General features: G+C 46.6%; 1 protein-coding gene and 1 long non-coding RNA gene across 5 annotated transcripts in view; one reads left to right on the top strand and one right to left on the bottom strand.

Annotated features, from left to right (window-relative positions):
- The window catches only part of LOC141763681 (zinc finger and BTB domain-containing protein 14-like), a 20253-nt gene that overhangs the window by 3842 nt on the left and 3911 nt on the right, over nt 1–12500 (bottom strand). For all 4 annotated transcript variants that reach the window (XM_074628255.1, XM_074628256.1, XM_074628259.1 and 1 more), the window contains exons 2-9: nt 4579–4767; nt 3532–3702; nt 3164–3259; nt 2883–3026; nt 2012–2256; nt 1645–1730; nt 1354–1493; nt 1159–1254 (exon numbers count right to left, since the gene is read on the bottom strand). In XM_074628255.1, coding sequence (XP_074484356.1) covers nt 1159–1254; nt 1354–1493; nt 1645–1730; nt 2012–2256; nt 2883–3026; nt 3164–3259; nt 3532–3702; nt 4579–4767 — 1167 coding nt within the window. The remainder of the gene's footprint in view (nt 1–1158; nt 1255–1353; nt 1494–1644; nt 1731–2011; nt 2257–2882; nt 3027–3163; nt 3260–3531; nt 3703–4578; nt 4768–12500) is intronic.
- Nucleotides 2263–2872, top strand: LOC141763682 (uncharacterized). The gene is made up of 3 exons (XR_012593120.1): nt 2263–2494; nt 2623–2780; nt 2826–2872. It is a non-coding gene; the product is annotated as an uncharacterized LOC141763682 (long non-coding RNA).

Here is a 12500-nt window from a genome sequence, read left to right as displayed (position 1 = left end):
GTAGTAGTAGTAGTACTAATAGTAGTAGTAGTAGTAGTAGTAGTAGTACTAATAGTAGTAGTAGTAGTAGTAGTAGTAGTAGTAGTAGTAGTAGTACTAATAGTAGCAGTAGTAGTAGTACTAATAGTAGTAGTAGTAGTAGTAGTACTAATAGTAGTAGTAGTAGTAGTAGTAGTAGTAGTAGTACTAATAGTAGTAGTAGTAGTAGTACTAATAGTAGCAGTAGTAGTAGTAGTAGTACTAATAGTAGTAGTAGTAGTAGTACTAATAGTAGTAGTAGTAGTACTAATAGTAGTAGTAGTAGTAGTAGTAGTACTAATAGTAGCAGTAGTAGTAGTACTAATAGTAGTAGTAGTAGTAGTAGTACTAATAGTAGTAGTAGTAGTAGTAGTAGTAGTAGTAGTACTAATAGTAGTAGTAGTAGTAGTACTAATAGTAGTAGTAGTAGTAGTAGTAGTACTAATAGTAGTAGTAGTACTAATAGTAGTAGTAGTAGTACTAATAGTAGTAGTAGTAGTAGTAGTAGTAGTAGTACTAATAGTAGTAGTAGTAGTACTAATAGTAGTAGTAGTAGTAGTAGTAGTACTAATAGTAGTAGTAGTACTAATAGTAGTAGTAGTAGTACTAATAGTAGTAGTAGTAGTAGTAGTAGTAGTAGTACTAATAGTAGCAGTAGTAGTAGTAGTACTAATAGTAGTAGTAGTAGTAGTAGTAGTAGTAGTATAGTAGTAGTAGTAGTAGTAGTAGTACTAATAGTAGTAGTAGTAGTAGTAGTACTAATAGTAGTAGTAGTAGTAGTAGTAGTAGTAGTACTAATAGTAGTAGTAGTAGTACTAATAGTAGTAGTAGTACTAATAGTAGTAGTAGTAGTAGTAGTAGTACTAATAGTAGTAGTAGTACTAATAGTAGTAGTAGTAGTAGTAGTAGTACTAATAGTAGTAGTAGTACTAATAGTAGTAGTAGTAGTAGTAGTAGTAGTAGTAGTAGTAGTACTAATAGTAGTAGTAGTAGTAGTAGTAGTAGTAGTAGTAGTAGTACTAATAGTAGTAGTAGTAGTATTAGTAGTAGTAGTAGTAGTACTAATAGTAGTAGTAGTAGTATTAGTAGTAGTAGTAGTAGTACTAATAGTAGTAGTAGTAGTATTAGTAGTAGTATTACCTTGGCGAAGGCCTTGGTGCAGGACGGACAGACGAAGGGTTTCTCTCCTCTGTGTCTCCTCTCATGATCCTTCAGGTGAGACTTGTGTTTAAACGCCTGCAGACAGACAGGTGAGAGACAGACAGGTGAGAGACAGACAGGTGAGACACAGAGAGGTGAGACACAGACAGGTGAGAGACAGACAGGTGAGCTCACCTTGTCACACATCTGGCAGGCGAACGGCCTCTCGTTGCTGTGAACACGTTCATGTTTTTTCAGGTCTGGAGCTCGAATGAACGACTTCCCACAAACGTCACACCTGTACGGTTTGAAGCCCGTGTGGATCTTCAGGTGTTCTGAAACACACAGGTGAAGGCGGAGCCAAACACTTTACCTCAGTAAAACAAAGATCACCTGTAAAATCTCCATCATCTGTTAAATCTACAATCTACAATCTGATGACATCAGAGCTCAGGTGAGCATACCTGAGTACAGGTGTGATTTTACCTTTCAGGTGAGCGTGGGTGGTGAAAGCTTTGGTGCAGATCTCACACGCGAACGGGCGCTCTGCTGAATGAAGTTTCTCATGTTTCCTGAAGACAGAGAGGTCAGGTGTGGAGGTCAGGTGTGTTGGTCAGGTGTGTTGGTCAGGTGTGCTGGTTAGGTGTGTTGGTCATGTGTGTTGGTCAGGTGTGTTGGTCAGGTGTGTTGGTCAGGTGTGTTGGTCATGTGTGTTGGTCAGGTGTGTTGGTCAGGTGTGTTGGTCAGGTGTGTTGGTCAGGTGAGTTGGTCAGGTGTGTTGGTCAGGTGTGTTGGTCAGGTGAGTTGGTCAGGTGTGTTGGTCAGGTGTGTTGGTCAGGTGAGTTGTACATACCTGAGTCTGCTCTCGTCCAGGAAGGTCTTCCCACACACCTGGCAGCCGAGCTGGTCTCGGTGTCCGTACAGCAGGTATTCAAACTTCATGTCGGTCGTTGCCGTCGACCAGCCGGGCGGCTGCTCGTCCTTCACCTCCCCAATACTGTCTGCAAACGTCAGTGTTTGGGTGGCGTGGTGCTCCGCCCCCAGCTCTTTAGGCTCCGCCTCCATCTCTGTCACCACATCCTGGTCGTAGCAGGTCACCTGGAGAGGTCACATGATCTGTTTACCTGTGGTTACCTGTATTTAGGTGTGTGTGGCCTTGTATTGCTATCTTGTGAGGACCAATTTCAGCTTTTAACCATAGCTGTGAGGACATGTCTTCACCGTGAGGACATCTTTCATGTCCTCTACTTGTCCAAAGGGAAATACCTGGCTGGATCTGTCTCTTTAACAGGTGTGTGTTTAACATGTGAATGTTTCACAGGTGTGTTTTTAACAGGTGAGTGTTTTTAACAATTGAGTGTTTAACAGGTGTGTGTTTTTAACAGGTGTGTTTTTAACAGGTGAGTGTTTCACAGGTGTGTGTTTAACAGGTGAGTGTTTTTAACAGGTGAGTGTTTTTAACAGGTGAGTGTTTAACAGGTGTGTGTTTAACAGGTGAGTGTTTAACAGGTGAGTGTTTAACAGGTGAGTGTTTTTAACAGGTGTGTGTTTTTAACAGGTGAGTGTTTCACAGGTGTGTGTTTAACAGGTGAGTGTTTTTAACAGGTGTGTGTTTTTAACAGGTGTGTGTTTTACAGGTGAGTGTTTAACAGGTGTGTTTTTAACAGGTGAGTGTTTTTAACAGGTGTGTGTTTAACAGGTGAGTGTTTAACAGGTATGTGTACCTTGTGTACGTCCTCATTGGTCAGTTCTTTCAGGATGGCTTCCTGGACACGCAGCGCTGCACTGGGGGACTTATCTAGCTCCTGATTGGCCGACCCTTCAACGAGGTCATCTGTGGTGGGCGTGTCGTCGTGCTCCCCGAGCACCTGCAACACCGTCACAATATTAATAATAATATTAATAATATCACAGTATGTTGAAGCTGGTGTGATAGATCTTACTGATTATTGATCAGTTTAATTCATTAATGAATGAATGAATGAATGAATTGATTAATTGGTACCTCAGCGTCAGCGGCCAGCTGAGCCTCGGGCGGCAGCGCCATCTTTACGATGTCATACGGAAACTTGTCTTTGTCCTCTGATGACACGTCTCGTTTCTGAGGACACATGAATGCATCATCATCACACAGCAGGAGGAGCTGTTACCTGAGTGAGTGTTACCTGTGTTACCTGTTTTACCTGTATGAATGTTACCTGAGTGAGTGTTACCTGTTACCTGTGTTACCTGAGTGAGTGTTACCTGTATGAATGTTACCTGAGTGAGTGTTACCTGTGTTACCTGTATGAATGTTACCTGAGTGAGTGTTACCTGAGTGAGTGTTACCTGAGTGAGTGTTACCTGAGTGAATGTTACCTGTGTGAATGTTACCTGAGAGCAGAGTTTGTCGAGGAAGCGGATGCCGAGTATCTGTCCTGATGACATCATGAGGTTGACGTCTCTCTTCTTCACGGAGATCTTGGCGGTGTACATGTAGTTCAACACCTCCTCAAAGATGTCAGAGCGGATGAAGTCGATCTCAATCACGGAGGAGTTGTCCACCTGAGGAGACAGACAGGTGAGTTACAGGAGAAGCAGACAGACAGGTGAGTTACAGGAGACGCAAACAGACAGGTGAGTACCTTGTGTTTTCTGAAGTATTTGAGCAGTACTTTGTGTTTTCTGAAGTATTTGAGCAGTACTTTGTGTGTTTTCTGAAGTATTTGAGCAGTACTTTGTGTTTTCTGAAGTATTTGAGCAGTACTTTGTGTTTCCTGAAGTATTTGAGCAGTACTTTGTGTGTTTTCTGAAGTATTTGAGCAGTACTTTGTGTTTTTTCTGAAGTATTTGAACAGTACTTTGTGTTTTCTGAAGTATTTGAGCAGTACTTTGTGTGTTTTCTGAAGTATTTGGGCAGTACCTCGTGTTTTCTGAAGTATTTGAGCAGTACTTTGTGTTTCCTGAAGTATTTGAGCAGTACTGTGTGTTTTCTGAAGTATTTGAGCAGTACTTTGTGTTTCCTGAAGTATTTGAGCAATACTTTGTGTGTTTCCTGAAGTATTTGAGCAGTACTTTGTGTTTCCTGAAGTATTTGAGCAGTACTTTGTGTGTTTTCTGAAGTATTTGAGCAGTACTTTGTGTTTTCTGAAGTATTTGAGCAGTACCTCGTGTTTTCTGAAGTATTTGAGCAGTACTTTGTGTTTTCTGAAGTATTTGAGCAGTACTGTGTTTTCTGAAGTATTTGAGCAGTACTTTGTGTTTTTTCTGAAGTATTTGAGCAGTACTTTGTGTGTTTTCTGAAGTATTTGAGCAGTACTGTGTGTTTTCTGAAGTATTTGAGCAGTACTTTGTGTGTTTTCTGAAGTATTTGAGCAGTACTTTGTGTTTTCTGAAGTATTTGAGCAGTACTTTGTGTTTTCTGAAGTATTTGAGCAGTACCTCGTGTTTTTTGAAGAGTTTTTTGAAGTAGTTGGAGCAGGCGGCGAGCACACAGCGGTGAGCGCGGAACTTGACGTCTTCGACCACCACGGCGATGTCACAGTGTTCGCCCTCCAGCCGCTGCTCGTTCAGCAGCTTCAGGAAGATGCTCTTATGCTCGTCGTCCACGTACTTCACCGTCTCCGCCATCTGGACACAGTCAGGTAGAAGACATCAGGTAGTGAGAGACGGAGCGGTTCACCTGGAACAGCCACCAGGTTTCACTGGCTAGACTACTGCTTCATTACTGAGAACAAATACACAGGAAATCAGGACCCAGTGTGTGTGTATATATATATATATATATATATATAAACTGGAAAAACAAAGTAGTTAACTTGTGTTTGGTGGATTATTTTTAACCGTTGCTACCAGTGGCGGCTGGTGGATTTTTTTTTGGGTAGGGCCAATCAATTTCAACAAACATCCTAGTACGATTCAATGCAAAAAAAGGTATCAAAAACGCATTACTACTTTGCAGTTACATTTTTATCATTTATTCCAACACTGACATAAGGACATCTTATTCATACAATTCAGTATGTTAATATAACATACGACAGATCATTTATAAAAGGAACTTTGCTCTTCTGTCCTTCTGAGTGGCAAACCTCTCAATGACCTTCTTATTGAAGTCAGGCATGTTCCTGACAAGTTTCTTCTCCATGGAGAGCATAGCCAGAGCATTAAGGTGATCCTGTGTCATTGTGCTTCTTTACCGCAAGCCTGTGTCCTTCGTCCAGCTGCATTGCAATGTTCACTCTGCCTAGCATAGCTAGCTTCACGGAGTTATCTATGTGCATCCTGGTGTTCTCGTGTTTTCTTATTTTTTCAGACAAGTGTTTCATGTCTCTTACTCCCGTCTCTGCCCATGCTGAATCTGACCCTGTCGACTTAAAAAGCACGCATGGGAAGCAAAATACAGCATTAGCTTGACTGCATCCAGCTAGCCAGGCCTTCCTCGTGTACCAGTCTTTACAGAAGCTCCGCATGTGTGGCTTGCCTTGTACGCCGGTCTGTTGTTTTATGCTGAGTCCAGGAGGTTGATCTGGGCCCAGTTGTTTCACCAGGAGTTTCTCCGCCAAAGTCCTTCTCTCAAACGGGTCTTGGAGGAGAGATTTGATTGAGTTAGGGTTGAGTCTTGCAAGAGTAGCGCTACTAGTGCTTGGCTGTTCCATTGTCATGCCGTTAAAATGGGCTGTGAGAGAAGAGAAGTGGAGAGAAGCGAGAGACGAGAAGACAAGATCACGCGAGAACCGACATGAGCCCTGACGAGAACAGAGAGAGACACACGTGAACGTGCGCGCGCACACCATGGGCCAAATCAGTTTGGCCCTCCCGGAAGTCTTTTTTACGGCGCTGATTGGATGAATTGTATGTCATTCATGCTTGTAATCATATATCTTTAATCAGTGATTGGCTGTACTGCTTATTAGACCCGCCTTCCTGGGGCCAAATCCATTTGGCCCCAGAAAGTGCACGTGCAGCAGAGCAGCTGAGAGGTGCACTAGCAGAGAGTTCAAGGAGGAAAGCAGATATTTGGCGCAGTTATCCTATTTTACAAATATTACGGGTATATTCCATAGGTCAAAAACACACATATTGACAATTTTTAGAATTAATAATTTTATTTTTTTTTTATTTTTTTTTGGTGGCTCAAGGTGGGTGGGGCCAGGCCCCGTGGCCCTCTATTGGCCGGCCGCCACTGGTGACATCATTATGAAGGTAAATAAACAGGCTTTCAACCATGTAGAATACAATGACCATTAGCATTCGACCAACAGAGAAATAATCCAACGAACACAAATTTAACTACTTTGTTTTTCCAGTATATGTATATATATATATATATGTATATATATATATACATATATATACACACACATAGACAAAATTGTTGGTACCCTTCCGTTAAAGAAAGAAAAACCCACAATGGTCACTGTGTGTGTGTGTGTGTGTGTGTGTGTGTGTGTGTGTGTGTGTGTGTGTGTGTGTGTGTGTGTGTGTGTGTGCGTTGTCACTGGAGTGATAGAGGGACATCTGCAATACAGCAGAGCAGAGCTGCTTAATGTGGCGGACAAACTTTGCACCCCGCACACGAATTGGAACTTTATTCCACCGGAGATACGGCGTTCTCCCCGGAAGGAGGAAGCAGCGTTGCGTTCTCCCCGGAAGGAGGAAGCAGCGTTGCGTTCTCCCCGGAAGGAGGAAGCAGCGTTGCGTTCTCCCCTGAAGGAGGAAGCAGCGTTGCGTTCTCCCCGGAAGGAGGAAGCAGCGTTGCGTTCTCCCCTGAAGGAGGAAGCAGCGTTGCGTTCTCCCCGGAAGGAGGAAGCAGCGTTGCGTTCTCCCCGGAAGGAGGAAGCAGCGTTGCGTTCTCCCCTGAAGGAGGAAGCAGCGTTGCGTTCTCCCCTGAAGGAGGAAGCAGCGTTGCGTTCTCCCCGGAAGGAGGAAGCAGCGTTGCGTTCTCCCCTGAAGGAGGAAGCAGCGTTGCGTTCTCCCCGGAAGGAGGAAGCAGCGTTGCGTTCTCCCCCTGAAGGAGGAAGCAGCGTTGCGTTCTCCCCTGAAGGAGGAAGCAGCGTTGCGTTCTCCCCCTGAAGGAGGAAGCAGCGTTGCGTTCTCCCCGGAAGGAGGAAGCAGCGTTGCGTTCTCCCCCTGAAGGAGGAAGCAGCGTTGCGTTCTCCCCGGAAGGAGGAAGCAGCGTTGCGTTCTCCCCTGAAGGAGGAAGCAGCGTTGCGTTCTCCCCGGAAGGAGGAAGCAGCGTTGCGTTCTCCCCGGAAGGAGGAAGCAGCGTTGCGTTCTCCCCCTGAAGGAGGAAGCAGCGTTGCGTTCTCCCCCTGAAGGAGGAAGCAGCGTTGCGTTCTCCCCTGAAGGAGGAAGCAGCGTTGCGTTCTCCCCCTGAAGGAGGAAGCAGCGTTGCGTTCTCCCCGGAAGGAGGAAGCAGCGTTGCGTTCTCCCCGGAAGGAGGAAGCAGCGTTGCGTTCTCCCCGGAAGGAGGAAGCAGCGTTGCGTTCTCCCCGGAAGGAGGAAGCAGCGTTGCGTTCTCCCCTGAAGGAGGAAGCAGCGTTGCGTTCTCCCCTGAAGGAGGAAGCAGCGTTGCGTTCTCCCCCTGAAGGAGGAAGCAGCGTTGCGTTCTCCCCCTGAAGGAGGAAGCAGCGTTGCGTTCTCCCCCTGAAGGAGGAAGCAGCGTTGCGTTCTCCCCGGAAGGAGGAAGCAGCGTTGCGTTCTCCCCGGAAGGAGGAAGCAGCGTTGCGTTCTCCCCCTGAAGGAGGAAGCAGCGTTGCGTTCTCCCCTGAAGGAGGAAGCAGCGTTGCGTTCTCCCCCTGAAGGAGGAAGCAGCGTTGCGTTCTCCCCGGAAGGAGGAAGCAGCGTTGCGTTCTCCCCGGAAGGAGGAAGCAGCGTTGCGTTCTCCCCGGAAGGAGGAAGCAGCGTTGCGTTCTCCCCTGAAGGAGGAAGCAGCGTTGCGTTCTCCCCCTGAAGGAGGAAGCAGCGTTGCGTTCTCCCCCTGAAGGAGGAAGCAGCGTTGCGTTCTCCCCGGAAGGAGGAAGCAGCGTTGCGTTCTCCCCGGAAGGAGGAAGCAGCGTTGCGTTCTCCCCGGAAGGAGGAAGCAGCGTTGCCATGGAGACTCAGCGGAGACGGCAGCGTCACAGGAGACGCAGGCGGGGGAAGAGAGGGGGGCTACGGGCTAGGCTAAAGGCTAACCCCTACAAACCGGCGATTCCAAGCCTCTTCCTTGCCAATGCCCGGTCACTCAGCAACAAGATGGACGAGATAAGACTGCGGATTACATCGCGCTGCCTGGAGTACTGCGTGATGTTAATAACAGAGACCCCCGGACGCTGCTATCGAGCTAGCGGGTCGCGTTGTTTACAGAGCGGACCGTACCATCAACTCCGGTAAAAGCAGGGGTGGAGGACTTTGTATCTACGTCAACAGCAGCTGGTGTACTGACGCCAGGGTTACTGAAACACACTGTTCCCCGGAGATAGAAGACCTGATGCTGAGCTGTAGACCTTTCTACTTGCCCAGGGAGTTCACATCTGTCATGATAACAGCTGTCTATATAGCACCACATGCTAACGCTAAGCTAGCCTTGGAGCAGACAGCCTTGTTCTCTCAGCAGGAGACTTTAACCATGACAACCTTAAAGGTCACATATTATGCTCATTTCCAGGTTCATAGATGTATTTTAATGTTGCACTAGAACATGTTTACATGCTGCAATGTTCAAAAAACCCTTTATTCTTCTCATACTGCAGCCTGAGTCTGCCTGCCTCAGAGCCTAATTCAGCCTCTGTCTGAAAACCACTGATTCACAGCCTGTCTCCTCCCACTCTGCTCTGATTGGTCAGCGTTTTCTGTCAATCAAACGTCCTCAACAACAACAGCGTCACCCTCCCCCTCCCTCCCGGAGAAGCTCTCTCTCTCTCTCTTTCTCTCTCTGAGAGAGAAAGAGAGAGAGAGACGAGTGGAGAGATAGCAGCTAGAATAAAGTTTATAAACCACTTTAAAGTTTAAAGTTATTGCAGCCAACAACAGAACAAGCGGGTTTTCCTTTCAGCATGTTTACTAGTAAACAGTCGAAATAACAATGGCGGACGCAGCTTGCTGAGCCGGCTACTCCGTGGGCGGGGTTACCAAGCCGGGGTATGGGGTGAGGGGGGTGCTGTTCTGTTTCACTGGAAACAGGAAAGCCTTACATGGCTTGCATTTCTGCCTAATGACGTCAGAAGACTAGGAAAAAAGCGAATTTTTATTTCTGCACCCATTTCCGGACAAACGGAGGAGGAGAAAAAGAGAGAGGATGGTCTTTTATGATACTATGGTGGCCTGTAGACACACTGGGGACAGATATTGATGTTTAAAAGACATGGAAAAGTGCATTTTGCATAATAGGTGACCTTTAAATCTGTCATGCCCAAGTTTTTCAAAAATGTAAACTTCCCTACAAGAGAGCAAAACACACTGGACCAGGTCTACACCAGCATTCCAGATGCCTACAGAGCCACTCCACTCCCACATCTGGGACTGTCAGACCACCTGTCCCTGTCTCTGACTCCAGCATACAGACCCCTGATCTGTAGACAGAAACCATCCATTAAAACAGTTCAGGTGTGGACTGAGGAAGCCACCTCAGCTCTACAGGACTGCTTTGATACCACAGACTGGGACATATTTGCTGAGGAGACAGATCTGGAGGGACACACAACGGCTGTCCTCTCCTACATAAACTTTTGTGCTGAAGGTGTGGTTGGGACAAAAACCATCAAAGTCTTTCCGAATCAGAAACCGTGGCTCAACGGCGAGGTGCGGACCCTGCTCAGAGCACGGGACTCTGCCTTTAAATCTGGGACCTCGCAGGAATACAAAGAGGCGCAAAAGAGACTGAGGAGGAGGATCAGGGAGGCCAAACGCAGATATAAAGAGCGCATAGAGGAGCACTTTAAGAACAACGACTCCAAGAGCATGTGGCAGGGGATAAAAACCATCACTGGCTACAAAGACAACCGCACAGCCTCAAGTCCCACAGACAACACGCTTCCTGATACCCTGAATCACTTCTTCGCTCGGTTCGACCGGGAGAACAAGGAAACCAACATCCAGCCGGCACTACCAGAGCAAGACCAACCGATAAAGCTCCAACACCACCAGGTCAAATCCGTCCTGCGCCGAGTCAACATCAGGAAAGCGACAAGACCGGATGGGGTCTCTGGACGAATCATTAAGGCCTGTGCAGACCAGCTAACGGGTATTTACAACCATCTTCAACCTCTCACTTGAACAGTCTGTTGTTCCCACATGCCTTAAGGAAACCACCATCGTCCCTGTACCCAAGAAAACCACAGTGAACTGCCTGAATGACTACCGGCCAGTTGCTCTAACCCCCATTATCACAAAATGTTTCGAGAGACTAGTTCTGTCCCACATTAAAACTGTCATCCCTGCCGATCTTGACCAACACCAGTTCGCTTATCGGACAAACAGATCGACGGATGATGCAATCACAACAGCTCTTCACGCAGCCCTTACACACCTGGATCACAACAACACATATGTAAGGATGCTGTTTGTGGATTTCAGTTCTGCTTTCAACACAATAATTCCACACAAACTGGTTAACAAATTGAGCAACTTGGGCTTAGGCAGTTCACTGAGCACATGGGTGCTGGACTTCCTCAGGAACAGACCCCAGTGTGTCAGGATGGGGGACCACACCTCGGCCACTCTGAACCTGAGCACTGGAACACCACAGGGGTGCATCCTCAGTCCTTTTCTCTACTCCCTCTTCACATATGACTGCTCAACTATTCACCCCACCAACACCATGGTCACATTTGCAGACGACACTGCTGTAGTAGGACTGATAACCAACAACAAGGAGACAGCCTACAGGGAGGAGATCCAACATCTGACACAATGGTGTCCCATAACAACCTGGATTAAACACCACTAAAACAAAAGAAATGATAATAGACTTCAGGAGAGCAAGGCGGGTGGAGCACTCTGCCCTCTGCGTACGTGGAGAGGAGGTGGAGAGGGTGGTAAATGGACTTGGACTTATATAGCGCTTTTCTAGTCTTCCGACCACTCAAAGCTCTTTACACTACATGTCAGTATTCACCCATTCACACACACATTCACACACTGATGGCAGAGGCTACTAAGGTGCCAACTTTGCCCATCAGGATTTAATCTAAATACTCATTCACACACCGATGGCTCTGCCTCCGGGAGCAATTTGGGGTTAAGTGTCTTGCTCAAGGACACATCGACATGTGACCCGGAGCAGCCGGGGATCGAACCACCGACCTTCCGATTGGTGGACAACCTGCTCTACCCTCTGAGCCACAGCCGCCCGGACTGCTTCACGTACCTCGGAGTCCACATTTCATCAGACCTCACCTGGTCCGAAAACATCTCTCATCAGGTGGGGAAGGCCCAGCAGAGACTCTACTTCCTCCGGAAGCTGAAACAGGCTCACCTTCCTCAACACCTGCTGATCAACTTCTATCGGGCAACCATTGAGAGCCTCCTGACCTACTGCTGCACTGTGTGGTTTGCTAGCTGCACAGTGGAGAACAGGAGGGACCTGCAGCGGGGGGTGAGGATGGCAGAAAAAGTGATTGGGACCACATTACCCCCCCCTCAGTGACCTATACACTGGTCGGCTCTGTAAGAAAGCCAGCTGTATCTCCAAAGACCCCACCCACCCTGGACATGTACTGTTTGCTCCCCTTCCCTCCGGAAGGAGATACAGGACAATTAAAACACACACCAACAGACTACGAAACAGCTTTTACCCTCAGGCTGTCAAGTGTGTAGAACCCCCCCCCCCAAAGGCTGAGGACACTAGCTGCTGAACCATAATCATGACACCTGCACTTTATGATGGTCCACTTATTGATTTGTGTACTTTGTGATTTGAATGTTTTAATGTTTGTTTTTACTGCAAAGAGCTGCTCAACTGCTTTTCATTGTTTTCAATGACAATGACAATAAAGCCTCTATTCTATTCTAAAATAACTTGAAACTGACAAAAGTAATAATAAATAAAAAACAAACTAATGAAACTGGCCTGGACAAAGATGATGGTACCCTTAACTTAATATTTTGTTGCACAACCTTTTGAGGCAATCACTGCAATCAAGTGATTTCTGTAACTCTCAATGAGACTTCTGCACCTGTCGACAGGTATGTTGGCCCACTCCTCGTGAGCAAACTGCTCCAGCTGTCTCAGGTTTGAAGGGTGCCTTCTCCAGACTGCATGTTTCAGCTCCTTCCACAGATGTTCAATAGGATTTAGATCCGGGCTCATAGAAGGCCACTTCAGAACAGTCCAATGTTTAGTTCTTAGCCATTCTTGGGTGTTTTTAGCTGTGTTTTGG

The sequence above is a fragment of the Sebastes fasciatus genome, unplaced genomic scaffold, assembly GCF_043250625.1.
Source record: "Sebastes fasciatus isolate fSebFas1 unplaced genomic scaffold, fSebFas1.pri Scaffold_26, whole genome shotgun sequence".
In the NCBI taxonomy this organism is placed as follows: Eukaryota; Metazoa; Chordata; class Actinopteri; order Perciformes; family Sebastidae; genus Sebastes; species Sebastes fasciatus.
The sequence above is the reverse complement of the archived record's forward strand: the minus strand, read 5'-3'. Positions and strand labels throughout refer to the sequence as shown.